Genomic DNA, 17,836 nt, shown 5'->3' on the forward strand with positions numbered 1-17,836 from the left:
ACTATCCTTAGCACTTAAACCTTTGATGCCCTGGGGAAGGTGTACTTGCGTCGAAGTGATAAACGTAATTGAGAAATCTGTTGACAACACACTAACTGTCATATTAACCCGTGGCATAAATGTAGCAATGCTCAGGAAGTTTCTTATGGACCAAAGTGCTGCGATGTGCTCCAGAACGATGTGATGTTGATATGTGGATGGTTTCCACCAGAACTGCGGCACCCCTCGCAAACGATGAACATTAATGTTGACAATTCATTCATTGTCAAGGCCATGTAAAGGATGCTCAAAGTAAATAAATCTCATTCTGGGTAGCGGAATCTCAAAACACACATTGCCCGGTAGCCTTCCATATCACAATTCTATCCTACCAATAAACCCACCATCAATGCCTACTACTGTCCTCCATTTCCGACCTTAAGTGACCTGCTTTTTATCAGGCGAATCGATGACTGGCTCCACATCGATATCCATTGTAGCGGGGGCTGCAGGAACAAGCCTAATCAGGAACACCATGCAAGGGACAGTAAGGCAAAAGATCGCAGCGTGAACATAGAAGGGAATCCTGGCATCTGAACCTCTGTGAGAGTTGATGGCGTAAGATACTGTCTGTCCAGCGGTCTCAAAGGCCCTGAGTAAACCTCCCGAACGAGCAGAAGATCCGGCATCGGTGGAGAAAGTGCCTAGGATCCAGTATAGAGATAACTGGCATACGTAGCTCGTTGACTGCATCATCAAATATGGTAGGTAGGCTTCGACCCATCCTCTGGTGTTGCTTTGAGAAATGCCCGTTAGTAATCAGTGCAAGAGAAGATATATGGTCAAGGAGGAACATACGTCTCATAGTCGAGAGCATTTTCGAGCTTCCCTCCACCAAATTTTGCATATTCAACCCCAATCCAGATGAAGCATGCCGCCTGTGGGATCAGCCAGCAGGCAAAAGAGATCCATGCTCGCTTGGTCTGGGACCAGCGGGCTCTGTCTAGAAGCTTTCCAAACGCTATCACCTCCGCGATGGAAAGGGCCGCTAACGGATGATACCAGGTTATCATTTTATGCCCAGGAAGAGTTGGATCGACACTTACGGAGGAGAAGAGAAGACAAAGCTCGCGCCCGCACTGAGAAGTGCAACGACAGATAAGTACCCATGGTTCCACCACAGAAGAAGGAGTAAAAAGCAGGTAAAGCCATGAGCCAAGTCTTGATACTAATATCAGAAACTTGCCAAGGGAATTACAGAATAACTCAGCTTACCTTTCTGCGCTGTAAGTGCTTCCATAAAGCAGCAAACTCTTGCTTCCAGCTGGCTCTCTCGGACATGGAAACTTTGGTGCCATCATGGCGTCGGACACGTCTAGTTGGCGAGAGCAAGGTTGCCCATACCAAGCCAGTACATTCTTAGAACTCTTGTTAGACGCTTCAGAAATGGCCTTGGATGAGTGTGGCTTACCGAAGGCAATAAAGACGAGGTAGGTAGACCACGCAACACCCCCCGCTTTGGAGTCACTGTGATTATTGGAAAAGTTGATGGCACCTCCTATGACACTACCCGAGTTCCGCATGGCAGACCAGACACCTAAGGGAAGCTCAGCAAATGATTGATAGAGAGATTAAATGTTGCTCACCGAGATAGAAGCCCCTGTCGTTCGCGAGAGGATATGACAGCATAGCCGTAGACTCTGCGACGTATAAAAAGCCATAGGTTAATCCAGTGAGTATCTACAAAGCCTATCAGCGACGGCAGATCAAAGTGAGACATACGCTGCTGGGCTTACCTTTGCAAAAATGAGATACCAATTTACACGGTACTTTGCGCATACATAGTACGCAGAACCGGAAAGAGGCATTCCCACCGCTGCTATGATGCAGGACCACTTGATACCAAACTTATTGATCAAGGGGCCGCCAAAAAGAGTAAGCAGACAACCAGCCGTGTAGTTCAGTGAGGTCGCCAAGTTTGCTAGATACGGAGTGGAGAGACCACCGCCTCCGAGGTTGGAAATGGCATCGGACATGGCCGGACCAACACATGAGAGACTGGAAGCACACAAGAGTTAGCAATGGATTGTGTCGGGGTCATGACGGATGGCTCACAGTCCAAGGAGAATCATTTGGAATAGAACACTCCTGTAGAATTTAGTGAACTTTGAAGTGTTTAGGTAGCTATAGTCAATTCCTGCATCGAGGACTTCGCCATCGATATAGCTAGTTGTTGGAGCAAGATCATTATGTCCGCTATTTTTGGTGTCGTCCTTGGGGACTGAAGTCGTCATCTTGTGAAAAATATTATTCTGTGATAATTGGTACTTAAAGCGAGGGCTCAAACACGAATGGAATGATTGTTCTGATTGAGGGAAGTAGCAGCATATATGTCATTGGTTATCAGCCAACCAACTCAGTTACTCATGGCGTAGGTTAGCACTGAGAAGTGGGAGGGTTACCCCGCCTTGGCTTGTTAAACTGCTTTTCGCGGAGTACGCCCAGGTTTGGTTCGACCATGAGGCACTAAATTGCCGTGCTATCGTGGGAGATGCTGATGGGCAGTGTAGGGTATGTGACAGTACGGAGTAGCTAACCTCGTCACTAGCCCCGCATTTAGACCGGGCCGGTGGTGCCTGATCTGGTAATTCTTTAGTGCTATTTGGGCTTACTCTGTAAATCTTGTCTTATTATAGGATGGCCTGAGTGCAACACCAACGAAACACTGATACGGAGTACTGCATCGAGGAATTTCCTACCGAGCGGTTTCTGCTTCCGGGCCGGTCAACTGATAGCACGTATGATAGAGTTTCCCTTTTTGTTTCGCCATCAAGGTTCTTTACACGTAACCTTTTTGTCTTGCTACTACGGTGAGTTACATTCACCTCGTTTATGAAAGATAGCCCTGCGTCAATAACGTGGGGGTTACTGGCTGCCTACACCTATTTTACTCACCATTCTGCTACCTATTTCTTCGAAGATAGATAACAACTGAACCAAGATATCTTATGCAGCCACAATCGACTACCATGTCGCCCTCTCCTCTTCCTGTCGACAACGCCACGACCCCGTTTTGGAGGTCAGAGCCGCATCCTCTCGATAACTATCGCTCAACACCTGAGCTTCTTACCCAAGTTGACATTGCCATTATCGGTGCTGGCTACGCGGGCGTCGCGACGGTTTACCATATTCTGGAGCAATGCAAAGCTCGAGGCGTTACTCCACCAAAGATTGTGATTCTTGAAGCTCGTCAAGCTTGCTCGGGAGCGACCGGACGAAATGGTACGTGACCTTCCGTCTTCTAAAGTTCTGCTCTAAGAGTGCGACTCAATACAGGCGGCCATCTGAAGCCAGATCCGTACAATAGACCTGCGAGTCTTCTTGCTACTTACGGCATCGAAGCTGCGGCAGAGGCAGCAGAGTTCGAGGCGAAGAACCTTGCTGCTGTCAAAAAGGCCATTGAGCAAGAGGGCGTCGACTGCGACTTTGTCTACACCCGTGCCGTCGATGCATTGATGTCAGATGACATACTAGACAAGATAAAATCGGGAGTAGATGCTCTCAAACAGAATGGGGTTTCTGTTATGAAAGATGTCTATTTTGCTCAAGGTGCTGAAGCCGAAAGGGTAAGCAATATCCAATTTGCGCTGAATAGCTGAAATGGTACTCACAGTCTGTGTTTCAGCTATCGGGTGTCAAGGGAGCCAAAGGCTGCTTTTCCTACACAGCAGGTCACTGCTGGCCTTACAAGCTCATTCTCCAACTGCTGTCCAAGGCCCTTGATGCCAATGTCAATCTACAGACCAACACTCCCGTCACAGCAGTTACTGAGAAGCCTGATGAAGACGGCTATCTGACACTAGCGACTCCTCGCGGCGCGATACGCACTTCCAAGATCATTTACGCAACAAACGCCTACACATCGTCCATATTACCGGAGTTTGCGGACAAGATCGTCCCAGTGAGGGGAATCTGCAGTCATATCAAGCCCGGCAAGACCCCAGCACCTTTACTGCCCAACTCGTACATCATTCGCTGGTCTGATACTAAGTACGAGTATCTCATCCCGAGGCTTGACGGAAGCATTATAGTTGGAGGAGCACGATCGGTGTACTACCATGATCTTGACAGCTGGTACAACAACGTCAACGACGACCAGTTGATTGAGTCTGCGAAGAATTACTTCGATGGGTATATGCAGCGTGTCTTTCACGGGTGGGAGGATAGCGGCGCGTATACGTCCAAGGTTTGGACTGGAGGTGAGTTGACACGCCTCCCTTGATCGAAAACTCACTGACAATAGAACCAGTTATGGGCTATTCATCCGATGGCCTACCGCACGTCGGAGCTGTACCTGGAAGGCAGAATCAGTATATGCTTGCGGGCTTCAGCGGACACGGTATGCCGCAGATCTTCCTGTCAGCGAAAGGCGTGGCATCGATGGTCATGGAGGGCTTGAGCTACGAGAAGACAGGCATACCCAAGCTCTACAAGGCTACTCAGGGAAGGTTGGATAGTACCAACAACACTATACTAGACACTTGGAAGACAGTGCAGAGGAGAGAAGGCGCAAAATTATAGATAGTACTTTTCGGTATGCTCTATAGCCGATACACAAATGGCGATTATTTATCACGGCATCCTGGTCCTGGCTGAACTACTTATTGCTCAATAGCCGTGTTCGTTCCGCTCTTTGACCTCAAAATCAGAATACTGACCGAGTATCCGGGGTTCACTCCTCAGTCTGTGAGGCTAAATAGCCTACACAAACCAACCTGGAGAGGCTCTCAGCTGGCGTCCGTACATGAAAGCGCCGTAACCCGAAGCAGTAATTCTGAGCTGGCAGGTTCAATCGGCACACTATGGCACAAGATAGACTAGTATAGCCTTCAGGTTCGCAGTTAGCGTTACTGGAGACTAGGCAGGAAGGGGAAACTGTGAAGAAGTGGATGTGGTGATCACAAATGTTGTTTCGAGTAATATTAAGTTTTGATATTAGACTAAATGAATGAATGGTGGCCCATGCCCTTATCGTCGCAGCCGGCCAGTATGCTCGATGCCATCAGATACGTGTTGTTAGCCACCAAGTACTAGACCTTGAGCTCTAATGGTACTCTACAGCTCGCCTGAGAAACGAGGCATCTCGAGGAAGCGCTCAAGCATGGCGTTGAAGGTCTTTGGGTCTTGCATGAAACTATGAGAATGTTAATTGATGTCGTATAGGTGCTTGATACAGTGACTTACGCAAAGTGGCTGACTCCGGGCAGAATTACGAGGTCAGAACCCCATATCTGCATTAACATAAGCAATAGAAGTGAAGTGAGCAAATGTTGACCTACCCAGCTATGAAGCTCACCGGGAGTGGTGCGATTGACAGCCTCCTCAGAGTCACCATCGACAATCCACACGATGGGAGCATTAGGGTCAGAGTACCGTGTAGGAATCGTGGCAAAGGACTTCGCGTCCCAGGCCGGCAGGGTTGCCCACATCGTGTTCATTCTATCCGAAAAGTCTTTGTACGAACCCTTGGATGGCGTGTTTTTCTTCCACTCCTTCTCAGCTCTCTCCAGATACTCCGTGAACACAGGATTCTCTCCAATTGTCGAATTTATGTTCGCGGAGCTATAAGTGCCACCAAATGCAAAGGTACGGTCGAGACGAGAAGTAAAGTTCATGGCGAGGTCGAAAGAAATGCATCCGCCGTCAGACCAACCGACTGTTGAGAACTTGTCAATTCCAAGATGGTTCATCAAGCCAATGACATCCTCAGTCATGAGATCGTAGGTTATAGGACGGCTGGTATCATCTGACGAACGACCCTGAGCTCGAGAATCGATTGTGATTAAAGTGTAAGGGTGATCCTTGAAGTGATGGATCTGGTTGGCCCAGTAATCACTATTCGCAAAGCCACCGCGGAGGAAAACAACAGGGCTAAGGCCTTTCGCCTTAGTATCCTCGAGCGGTCTTCCGTATGTCGCATACCAAAGATCAATGCCGTCAATTGGTGCTGTACCCTCAAAGTTGGCCTTGGGCATAGGCGGAAGTTCAGGAAGCGTCTCCCACGGCGCAGAATACTCGCAAGACTTTCTAGCCTTGGCGTCCAGTCTCATGCTGAGACCCGAGACCATACTTGCAAGCATTAGCGCAGAAGCTCCGAGATGTGACCAAGACTGCATGGTGAAGTCTGCGTGATGGCTAAAGAGAGATATACTAATATGGTAATGGGGTTGAGATGCTTAAATAAATTGTAGGGGCTATATGGAGCTATTTATCTTTTTTCAACATCCCAGAAAGTTAAAAATGCGTGATTCAGCCCCTCGTCTTTTTGACTGCTCGGCTCGTGGTTAGACTTTACTCGGCAAAGATCGCTGGAGGCCCCCTACGCCGTACATTGCTGACAGTCTTTAACGAATGTGTAACACCGTTACATGGCAGTATTGTTCTGAAGATCAGCATTACATGCCGCTGAAATCGATGTTCGATATTACGGCATGGTAGGACGTGATCCCGCACGTTCTTGAGTTGCCGAACGACCCGGGGGCTCTTAGCGAGTGTGTGACTTGACCTATCAGCGCTTGATATTCCGATGAATCCGGCCCAGCTATCCCTGTAAAGGCCTATCAAGGGTGTTGAACGCGGGGAAATTAGCGAACGACGCTAGCGAACACGGAAAAGTACGGAGAATCCGAGAATTACAGATAACTACAGATAACTACAGGATACGCAGTTTTAAAGGCTATCAATGGACCTTACTTTGGAGATAGACTTTCTTTACTAAATGGATCTGCGTGGTGGTCTATGTCCCAGCTTTTTAACCTCGTCGAATTCTACAACTCTAGATGGCTGCTCATGGCTCGACTCGTTTATAAGCAACGAGCAGCTCAAAATACCCAGACAAGAAATGATACAAGGCGCTGGCGTTTCTTAATATCACTGAAATGAGCTGAGCTGATGCCCCCGCTTCGCTGGTGGGGGTCGATCTCTACCCGTTTCTCCGTCAGCCCTGACTAAAGGGTGAACGGCCATGGACATTTATAGAACCATCCTTCGAGTCCCCTTGTGCCCCTATCGATACGTCACAGCTGCTTTCCCTCCCGTGCAAACTGAAGACCCCTGTCAAATCTGCCTAGCTTGACGAACCAGTAATCGGAGAGGTAGTTGGTTCGAGGCTGCCAGGGTGCTTGGTCTGCGGCTCTCGGGAGCTCGCTCTCTGCCGTGGTGACGTACGTCGACGAGAGGTTGAACAGACGCTTTGGCGTCAGGGCGAGGCCCTGTTCAGCTCGAGGCGTGGCGCTCGATAGCTTGGCCTTTTCCATCTTCTGCAGCAGACGGCACACGAGCATGGCGGCGGTATCAACACCAAGAGTCCATGAGATAGTGGTGTAGCCGATGACAAGGGACAGATTTGGCACATCCTGCAGCATGGTTCCGTTCCAAAAGTACTGTTCAGAGGGTTTGATAGGGACGCCGTCGACGTCAATGGTGGCACCACCTGCCAGTTGCAACTTGAGGCCCGTCGCCGTGATGATTATATCAGTGGGGATCTTGTCTTGGAGCGCATTCTCAAGCACGATGCCGTCGGCAAATACCTCTTTGATGTTGCCCGTCTTGACGTCAGCTTTGCCCGTGTGCAGACACTTGAAGAAGTCTGCATTGGGGGTCAGACAAACACGCTGATCCCAGGGGTTGTAGCGCGGGTTAAAGTGTGGATCGTAGGGAAGATGGTGCGGCAACTCCTTCTCGACGCCCTTCCGTAGCCGCTGACGGGCCCGATCCGGGAACGTCTGGCAAAAGAGCCAGATCAAGCGGGACCATATCAGGAACGACAGGCGGGTGTAAGCATGAGCCCACCGCGCAGGGAGTAGCCGCACCAGCCATGGCGCCTTTTTGCCACCGTTGGGAATGGACAAGATGTACGACGGGCTCCGCTGCACCATGGTAGTTCGAGCCGCCTTCTCGGCGAGTTTGGGGATCAGCGTGATGGCCGTGGCGCCGCTGCCGATCACCGCTACCTGCTTGTTGGTGTAGTCCAGATCATCGGGCCAAAACTGGGGGTGCACTACCTGGCCCTTAAAGTTTTCTAGGCCGGGAATGAGCGTGTCACGGCCGTTGTGATAGTCGTAGTAGCCAGTGCAGAGCATGACGAACCGGGCATGATACTGAAGCTCCTTTTGTGCGCCAGTGTCTTCTACCGCAAGGGTCCATTCCTGCTGGGGTGTAGACCATGACGCATGTTTCAGTCGCCGTTGGCAGTGAACATGCTTGTCGATCCCGTATGTCTGCGCACATTTCCTCATGTAGTTGAGGATAGCACCGCCCTCACCCAGCGCGGTGCCCTGATCCCACGGCTGCCATGCGAAGCCAAAGGTGTATAGATCCGAGTCCGAGCGGATGCCTGGATAGCGAAAAAGGTCCCATGTGCCGCCGATATCATCACGGGCCTCGAGTATGGCGTAGCTGAGGTTCGGCAAGGCAATTTGGAGACGGTACGCCGCGTTAATACCGGCCAAGCCAGCACCGACAATTATGACGTCGAATGTATCCATTTTGGTTCTATTTCTGGCGGTATATCATGATGCAGATTGAGGGTCTTTTGTTCCCTTAACGTGCTGTATCTCATCATGAAGGCGGATCGGATTGGCTCGTAGGAACGGAATTCAGATGTGCAATCGAGTCCAAATCCGCCATGCTCGGTGAATTAATTTTGTGCCTCCTCGGCGACTTTTGAATCTGTGGGTCAGATTCAAGAAACTCACCGAAATGGACGCTCGTACGATGCGATCATCTCAGACCATCACATGGATACTATTCCTGCTGCGGCGTTTAATACCCGCGCCTTGGAAGGATTCGAGTTGCATGCGGTATACAATTTCCCTAGACGGGAACATCGTGGAGTGAGACAGATGTCCGAAGTGATGCCTTGATAAGAGCTGCATTATAGCTAGTTTTCATCAGGCCATGCGTGAGGTTACGGTGAGCTCCGCGCAAGGGGTTTTCAAGAAGTCGTGACAGTCTCCCAATTCGCAGTCGGCCGGTCGTAGTCAAACCACCACAGTTCTCAAATGGCTGCTATTAGGCTAACGTTAGGAGATACCAATATGAAGAAGCTAAAGTCTTCGCTACTGAGTATTAATGTCTTATAAGATATTACTCAGTTTAGCTTTTTGATAGGAGAACAATTTATCTCAAGGATCAGGGTCACTATAATAAAGACGTTTCCTATATAGTATTCTGCGTTATAGCATAGATTAAAGTATAAATTAAAGTATAAAGATATGAATAAATATTTTCTTTAGACAAGGTTTAATTAGGTGATAGATATAAGAAAGCATAATTCCGTGATGAAATAATTGACCGGTAACTTCTCTCGCCAAAGGGAGAGGCTAACCATAGCTACTGCGTCAGCAAGTAGGACTGTAAATGAACAATGGCATCGAGTGAATCAAGGAAATCTTAATATACCAATATACGCATCGAGCAAGAGCATAGAAAGATTAATTATTTATATCTATAAACTAAAGAATACAAACTATCACTGTCCATCCGCCAGGGAGCTTTCCACCAAAGTACTCTTCTCTGCAACTCTAAAGGCAAGCGTCTGCAGACTATTCGTCTGCAAAATCTCAAACACGGCAATATCAGCCTTCATGTGTTTCTGGAACCAGTTCCGGAGCTCGACAGCCACCAAGCTGTCTATTCCAAATGCACTGGTTGGTCGGGTCGGGTCCAGCTCTGCGACGTCCATCATCAGACTGCGGCTGAGCTTGATTGTCATTGCATCGATGATGACCGTCACAGCATCAGTTAGTGAGAGGGCGCCCTTGAGGAGGGACTGAATGGACTGCTCGCCCGCATTGTTGGACTGGCCGGAAGAGCGGGCGCCCAGTTTCGGGAGGTGAGAGAAGACTGGGCTAGATTTCCAGAAGGGTTCGTCAACGGGAACGCCGTCATCACCTGGAAGGGTGGATTGTGTCTGGATGCCAGTAATCATCTGACCGGCAGCTGATGAAGAGAATGACTCTCGAATGGAAGTCTCGAGGATGGCAAGGAACTCATCCTCCTCAATGCCCACGAATCCTTTGCTCTCTAGATTGTTGCGAATCATTCCTGTAGAATCCTGAGCCACGGCTCCCACAGACAAGATCATACCCAGATCAACCGAGATGGCAGGGAGTCCTTGCGACCGGCGGTATTGTGCGAGAGCATCCTCGTACGCGTTACCGGCTGAGTAGTTGGCCTGACCGGAGTTACCAAGAACACCGACAGAAGACGCCATGATGACGAAGAAGTCGAGCGGTTGCTTCAACGTAGACTGGTGCAGATTCCAAGTTCCTTGAACCTTGGGTCTAATGCCGTTGTTGAACGACTTGAGAGACATGTTGTCGAAAATGGCATCGTCCAGAACCATGGCAGCTTGAACAACACCACGGAGAGGTGGGAAACTGTCGGCAATGCCTCTTATGGCGGCATCTAGTGCTGGTCCATTGGTGATGTCAACGGGCAGAGCCTTAACTCGCGTGCCAACCTCATCAAGTTCATCAATGAGCTCGCGCACTTCAGGGCGGCCGTCTCCAGAACGAGAAGCAAAGATGAGGTTCTTGGCACCTCGTGAAGCCATCCAGCGTGCCATACTGCGACCGAGACCGCCAAATCCAGCAATGAGATATGACGCGTCCTCTTGGAAAGTGAAGGGACCCGATGATGCTGGGATAGCCTAGTAGAAATTATTAAACGAGCAGGAATGGCATTGCAAAGTGAAACTTACTGGGATCATGTCGTTCTCTTCGGGCACCATAACAATCTTACCGACATGCTTGCCTTGCTGCATGAAACGAAAGGCCTCCTCAAATTGGGAGAATGAGAATGTCTTGACGCGGGGAATAGGTTTGATGGCCTTGGTTCGGATGAGGTCCATCGTCTCATGGAGAAGCTCACCTGCCAACGAGATGTTCTGCTCATAGACGGTGATGAGATCGATAGAGGCAAACATGACATTGCGCAGGAACGGCTCCATATCGAGCCGACGGTTGTCTATCATATCCTTCTTGCCTATCTCGATGAAGCGGCCAAATGTAGCAATGCAGTCCCACGTAGCACTCAACATCTCTCCCGCCAAGCTGTTGAGCACGACATCAACGCCACGGCCTTTGGTTGCCTTCTTGATATCTTGCGCAAAGCTAATATCACGACTAGAAAAGATACGCTCGTCAGGGATTCCAAACTCGCTCTTGATGAGGTCTCGCTTGTCTTGAGTTCCAACCGTTACAAAGATATCCGCCCCAAGACGTTGGGCTAGGGTGATGGCTGCTTGACCAACACCTCCAGCAGCTGCGTGAATGAGAATCGACTCGCCCTTGCGGAGACGAGCTATGTGTTGTAGCCCATAGATGACGGTGTTATATACGATGGGCAATGAGGCCGCGGCGGCGTAGCTCATGTCGTCGGGGATTGGTTCGACAACGCAAGCGGGAGTACGAGCATAGTTGGAGTAGTTATATCGAGTCCACGCTACCACGCGCTGACCGACCTTGACATTAGAGACGTTGTCTCCGACGCGATGGACAATGCCAGCACACTCAAGTCCAAGAGAAGGGTCAGACATCTGTCCCGTGCAGATCATGATATCGCGGAAGTTGACGCCGGACGCCTTGACTTCAACTTCAACCTCGTCGGGGCCAAGAGGTTCGGCTGGTAGAGGATCGTCTTCGAAGCGCAGCGTATCCAGAAGGCCGGGCGTCTTAATGCTCAACTTCAAGGGCCTACCGGGCTGGTAGAAGGGCTGCAACTCTGTCTTATCGCTGACAGCCGATTCATGGTGTAGCCGGCCATGGATCTGAGCGCTGGCATCAACAGACTCGAGGCAGCGACAGACTTTCCAAGAGCCATCTTCATAGTGATACTCGGGCTCCTGAGTTCCGGGGTTCCGCAGGACTTGCTGCAATAACTCAAGCAATTGTTGTACAGTCTCTGAAGGGTTCTTCCGATTGATGTACGCAAAGTCCGCCGTGGTCAACGGGAAGGTCTCGTTCTCAGCCCGGAGCGAGCGAGCAAGACCGTGGAAGAGGGCCGACTCTGGACGACTTGCGTTGTTGAATGCTCCTTCGGTCACCCAGAGTAAAGCTCGGCTAGACTTGAAGATAGTCTTGATGCCTTCAAACTCGGCCAATGCCATATCCTTGATGACGGAACGGTTGAGCTCGGCCAGAGACACGCAGCAAGCGTTCTGGAGGGGTGTGTCTGCCGCTTCGGCAAGTCGAGTCCTACGAACTGGAACACCCAGCTTCGAAAGATTCGCGTCAAGAGCCTGCTCCAACTCACTAGGTGCGCCGTCATCGACGATCAGTACCACCGATGAAATAGATGGGTCGACGGATGGAGGGGCAGGCTGCTCAACAGCAACACAAGAGAAGACCCTGCCCAGCTCATCCTTGGGGTCCTCGCTATCTGGTGCAGCGAGAGTCAGGTCACTGAACCCAACACGCCTGAGGTGCTCTGCCCACATATCCTGGTCCATAGTAGGACCCCAAGGGCGGTAGCTCTCCTCAGACATCCACCAGCCAGGCAGGCAGCCAAACAAGAGGAAGGCCTGGTTGAGCATATTGGAGATCTCAACCAAGATGAGACGACCACCCGGCTTAAGCAGCTTTCGCGTGTTCTCCAGAGTCCGAGTGATGTTGGTCGTAGCGTGTAACACCGAAGCCGCAACGACAAGATCGTATTTTCCAGCCTCGAAACCCTGATCAGCAGGGTCTTCTTCAATGTTGAGTCGTCTATACTCAACAAGGCCCTCCCAGTCCTTGAACTTGGTCTCGGCTTCCTCGAAGAAGCCCGAAGAGATATCGGTGAAAGTGTATGAGGTAAACTTGGGGTACTTGCCGTTATTTCCACCGAAAGCTGACAAGATTGGGGCCGTAGCACCACCGGTACCGCCACCAATTTCCAGAACCTGCATATTAGGGTTCTTGTTGGCAAGGATCTCGGCGTAGTGGTAAATGATGTCGTAGCCCATGACGGACTCGTAGTACTTGTACAGAAGCTCGTCTTCCAGCATCAGCGCAAGCGGGTCGACGACGCCGGTGAGGATCTTGTCGAGCTTTCGGCCCACTCGGCAGATCAGCTGAGCATCGGTACCAGAGGGTTCCAGACGGAGAGCCAGATTCTCCATCTTCTGGCTGATGACTGGGTCTTCAAGTTGCTCCCACTCGGGTGTCTGGTGAGGGCTCTTGTGAGCCAAAACGAGGTCTCGCTGGTACTGCATGAATCGGAAGAACTTCTGGTGGTGTGGCTTCATGCTGGGAACCTGGTCTTCAGTAACAGTCTGCAGAACCCGGTAGTAGTAGTAGTAGGCGATCGTCTCGAGGTTAGACACTCGCTGAGGGTCTTCAGGGACAGGAATAAAGGGACGCATTAACTCGTCACCCTTGTCCTGGGATAGGAGCTCTGGGTCCGGGTGCCAGGTAGAGTGGAAGCACAGCTTTTTGATAGCATCTCGACCCGATAGACCGTCATTGGCATTCTCTCCAGAGTCAACTCCGCTGCACTTGACATCCTTAAAGCTGACCACAGCATTGCCGGTACCCTCGTCGCGGACAAGAACATTGGTCGTGACCTCTCGGAAGCCAGTGTATCCCGCAGTTGCGATGCAGTCAAACCGATGGCCAGCAGCTTGAGCAATATCGCCACGGACAAAAGTGTCGGCGAAGAAGACTGGTAGATACGGAGACGCAATGGAGGACTGGGCATGTAGCAACGCGGGGAAGACCATCTGGACAAACCCGTCCATAGTGGCAGGGTGGACGATATAAGGATACTCAAACTCAAAGGGCATCAGGGACTTGGTATCAGGCACAGTAACGACTCCTTTTGCTATGCCCTCATTGGACACGAGGTCTCCAGTCAAGTTCCGGAATGGCTCTTCGTACACCAAACCCACAGCATCGACGATGTCATACAAGTTCTCAGCTGTGCGGGTGCCCGAAAAGGTCTCCAAGCCCACTGCAATATCCATCGTCGGGTTGAAGGGAATATGGTTCACATGAGCCGTGTTCGGGGCATCATAGACGGCAGTAATCATACCGTGAGCGTGTTCAGCCCACCCATCAGCGGCAGACCAAGAGAAGACACGGAACTCGTACCAAGTGTTGGAGTAAGAAGCTGTACTTTCCTTGTAGTGACGCAGAGAGAACAGCGTCTCGACTCCCTCTTCACTTGCTGGAACCATCAGAGCGCGAATCAGCTTGACATCTTTCAGCCGGTATCCCACAAAGTCACCCTGAGGTGCTGTATACTCAGGCATGTGTCGCAGATGATGGATCGCCTCGAGAGCCATGCACATGTAGCCTGTGCCGGGGTAGACATATGAGCCCTGTACGATATGGCCCTTGAGCCAGGGCTGCTCACGGAGACGAATGAGATTGCGCCAGCGTGGCTCCATAGGGTTCCAGTCATTGACAGGATATCCCAAGAAGTCGGTGCGAGCATGACGGCGGAAGCGATGCTCAAGACTCAACCGCGACTCCATCCAGTGGCTCTTGCTGTGGTTCCAGAAGTATGGGGGCAGATCAACGAGCACACGCGGCTGCGCTGTATGTGATCCAGCGGGGGAGTTGACCTTGTAGAGGTCAATAGTCGTACATCCCTTGGCAAAGAGGAATGCCGCAGCCTCAAGAGCAGTTGCGCAAGCATCCTGTCCCCTAGATAGCACAGACTTGTACACAATGCCGCTCTTCTCCAAGCTGGGAACGCCCAGAATCTGCTTGATTGGACCTGCCAGGGCAGCGTGAGGGCCGAGTTCGACCAAGACGTCTACAGATGCTTGATTGGCGGCAAGACGACGAGCACGCTTGGCAGTGGCACGGGGAGCACAGAGAGCCTGCAGACCAGTGTTGAATCGGACGGGGGACACCATGTTCTCCCTCCAGTACTTGGGGCCGAGGATGTCAGAGGACTTCAATAGCTCTCCAGTAACGGTCGAGACCATCTCGATAGTTTCCGAGGGCGTGTTGACCTCCATACCAGCCAGAGAGTGCTCATAATCGCTAGCAACAGCTTCCATGTGGTGGGAATGATACGCCGTCGATACCTTGAGGAACCGCGCAAAGACGGCATCCTTCTGGAGAGCTTGTTCCAGAGCGGCTAGGGCAGCTCGGTCACCTGAGACAGTGACATTGGTAGGGCTGTTGATGCACGCGACGGATGCCTTCCCGAGCTCCGGAGCAAGGACCCCGATGTAGTTGTTGGCATCTTCCTCAGCAAGGCCAACAGCCATCATGGCGCCATCAGCAGACGGCAGCTTTTCTTGCACACGGGAAGAGTGCAGACCGCGGAAGTAGGCCGCCTTGAGGGCTGATTCCGTGGGCAAGATACCTGAAGCATAAGCGGCGGCGATCTCACCACTCGAGTGGCCTATGACCTTCTGGGGACGAATACTCCAGCTGGCGAGCAGGTCAACCAAGGCAAGCTGGAGGGCCGTGCAAGCAGTTTGGCTAACGAGGGACTCGTTAATGCGAGATGTCTCCTCATCCTTGTTCAGTTCATCTATGCCAGTTAGTCTCGGCCCCAAAGATACACAGCCCAGAGTTACTTACCAATGAGAGACCATTTGGCTCCAAGACTCTTGACAAACCGGTCGGAATATTCCAGCCGCTGTTGGAAGAGGGGATACGTCTGTATCAACTCTCGACCCATGGCGAACCACTGCGCGCCCTGGCCTGTAAAGACAAATCCGATCTTGAGCGGGTTGATGGATGCGCGCACCGGCTTCTGGCGCGTCGCGGCCACCTTCTCAGCCAAGTCGGGTAGAGACTGAGCCACCAGGAACGACTTCCAGGGCAGCATGGAACGGCGGCTGCAGAGTGTGTACGAGAGGTTATCGAGGAAGGCTTCCTCGTCTGCCTCCTTGCGGTGGGCCAGATGCTCAGCATATACGGCCGCACTCTTTCCAGCAATGTTCTCTTCATGAGTAGACCAGATGAACACGCGGTGACGCTTTGCAGGGGGGGGAGAGTGACCATTGGAGTGGCCGTTGGTATAGCCATTAGTATGGCCATTTGTCAGACCGTTAGTATGACCATTGGTGTGGCCGTTTGTGAGACCATTGGTATTCCCATTAGTATAGCCGTTTGTATGACCATTGACACCGGTGCCATTAGACATGACGGGAGCAATCGCGTTGCTCATGGCAATACCAGTTTGCAAGTCCAGCAGTGGCCTAGGAGCCGTTCGATGAGCACCCTTCAGACCACGCCTATTCAGATAATGAAACGCATCATCAAGAATGACGTGTCCGTTTGTTCCGCCAAAGCCAAACGAGTTGACACTAATTCGACGTTGCCCCTTGGTAGGCCAGGCTATCGCCTTGGTGGGGACTCGCAGGTTCCAGCCTTCAAGGTCGATCTGCGGATTGGGCGTCTCAAAGTACACGTTGGGAGCAATAGCACCGCGTTCAAGAGACAAGACAGCCTTGATGACACCGGCAAGCCCACTTGTACCTTCAGTGTGGCCGACATTTGTCTTGACACTGCCGATATAAAGTGGGAGCTTCCGGCCATTCTCGTCCACAGGGCGGTGGGGGCCAAAGGTGTTACCGATAGCTCCAGATCTAACATGTGTTAGTAGAGTTAGACACTGTTTCTGCATAACTGACTTACTCGAGGGGATCGCCGGCTTGTGTTCCCGTGCCGTGAGCCTCAAAATAGGCCGTGGTAGCGAAATCACAACCTGAATCCTTGTACGCCGTCTTGATAAGCTCCTCCTGAGCCTCTCGCGAAGGCAACATGATACCTGAGGTCTTTCCGTCCTGGTTGCACGCGGTGCCTCTAATCACAGCACGAATAGTATCATTGTCGCGGATAGCATCAGCCAAGGGCTTGAGAATCAAACAAGCAATACCCTCACCACGGGAATAGCCGTTAGCACGAGCATCGAAACTGTAGCATCGCGAGTCGGGGCTGAAGAAATGCATGTTAGACATGGCTGTGATAATATCCGGGTTGAGAATCAGGTTGGTGGCACCGACGATAGAGCGATGGCTCTCTCCTGAACGCAAGCTCTGACAGGCCAGGTGTAGGGCAACCAGACTACTACTACAGGCTGTATCCAGGGTCAGACTGGGGCCCTTGAGATCATAGAAGTAGCTGATACGGTTAGACAGAATAGCAGCTCCGTTACCCGTCACCGAGTACAGAGGTGCTGTTTCCGGATCTCGATCGATAATCTCATAGTAGTCTCGAGAGAAGCTTCCGACGTAGCAGCTCGTGTCGGAGCCAGCCATGTCGTCCATACTCATTCCACCACTTTCCATGGCCTCGTACACCGTCTCCATAAGGATGCGTTGTTGAGGGTCAATGCTCTTTGCTTCCGTGGGAGGGATGGAGAAAAACGATGCATCAAAGGCGGCAACGTCTTGCTTGAGGAAGTGTCCTCCCTTTGCGTTTGTCTAGAGTTACTTTATCAGTATCAAGACTCTTAAAAAGTAGCAATGAAAAAAAAACATACGTTTCCTCCTCGTTCGCCATCAGGATGCCAGAAGGAATCAATATTCATACGCTCCTTGGGAACCTCGCTCCATGCGGCTTTCCTCTCAGCACATAGTTCCCATAGTTTGTCTGGGTTGGTGGCCTCGCCGGGTAGTTTACAAGCCATGCCCACAATGGCGATAGGCATGGACTTGTCCTGCTGCAAGACAGCTTGGACGAGAGGCTCTGGCATTGCGTCGCCATTGCTCATGATATCTTTGGTGTATACCGGCATTTTGACGACGGGGAGAGACTTAGTGGAAAACTTAGCACAAAGGTCAACGGAGGACTTATGAGATGTCTTAGGAGAAAAGCTAGGAGAAGAGTGAGAGAAGTGAGGA

General features: G+C 51.2%; 5 protein-coding genes across 5 annotated transcripts; 1 reads left to right on the top strand and 4 right to left on the bottom strand.

Moving 5' to 3' along the window:
- Positions 1-417: 417 nt before the first annotated feature.
- Positions 418-2,273, bottom strand: FSUBG_9379 (uncharacterized protein; the record flags this gene model as incomplete). Its single annotated transcript, XM_036687885.1, has 7 exons — positions 418-683; positions 1,086-1,200; positions 1,255-1,397; positions 1,451-1,576; positions 1,626-1,719; positions 1,776-2,037; positions 2,095-2,273. 7 exons carry the CDS (start codon positions 2,271-2,273, stop codon positions 418-420), a joined length of 1,185 nt encoding a protein of 394 aa, XP_036535122.1.
- A 735-nt stretch (positions 2,274-3,008) lies between these two features.
- On the top strand, positions 3,009-4,560 carry FSUBG_9380 (FAD dependent oxidoreductase; the record flags this gene model as incomplete). Its single annotated transcript, XM_036687887.1, has 4 exons — positions 3,009-3,261; positions 3,316-3,605; positions 3,653-4,238; positions 4,289-4,560. 4 exons carry the CDS (start codon positions 3,009-3,011, stop codon positions 4,558-4,560), a joined length of 1,401 nt encoding a protein of 466 aa, XP_036535123.1.
- Positions 4,561-5,094: 534 nt separating this feature from the next.
- FSUBG_9381 (uncharacterized protein) lies at positions 5,095-6,155 on the bottom strand (the record flags this gene model as incomplete). Its single annotated transcript, XM_036687888.1, has 3 exons — positions 5,095-5,173; positions 5,224-5,270; positions 5,319-6,155. 3 exons carry the CDS (start codon positions 6,153-6,155, stop codon positions 5,095-5,097), a joined length of 963 nt encoding a protein of 320 aa, XP_036535124.1.
- Positions 6,156-7,055: 900 nt separating this feature from the next.
- On the bottom strand, positions 7,056-8,525 carry FSUBG_9382 (FAD-containing protein; the record flags this gene model as incomplete). Its single annotated transcript, XM_036687889.1, has 1 exon — positions 7,056-8,525. The coding sequence occupies one exon, from the start codon at positions 8,523-8,525 to the stop codon at positions 7,056-7,058; it is 1,470 nt and encodes a 489-aa protein (XP_036535125.1).
- A 986-nt stretch (positions 8,526-9,511) lies between these two features.
- FSUBG_9383 (polyketide synthase) lies at positions 9,512-17,730 on the bottom strand (the record flags this gene model as incomplete). Its single annotated transcript, XM_036687890.1, has 5 exons — positions 9,512-10,693; positions 10,745-15,516; positions 15,567-16,579; positions 16,629-17,416; positions 17,476-17,730. 5 exons carry the CDS (start codon positions 17,728-17,730, stop codon positions 9,512-9,514), a joined length of 8,010 nt encoding a protein of 2,669 aa, XP_036535126.1.
- Between the last annotated feature and the right edge of the window lie 106 nt (positions 17,731-17,836).

This window comes from Fusarium subglutinans (assembly GCF_013396075.1).
Source record: "Fusarium subglutinans strain NRRL 66333 chromosome Unknown NRRL66333_c0000144, whole genome shotgun sequence".
Lineage (NCBI taxonomy): Eukaryota > Fungi > Ascomycota > Sordariomycetes > Hypocreales > Nectriaceae > Fusarium > Fusarium subglutinans.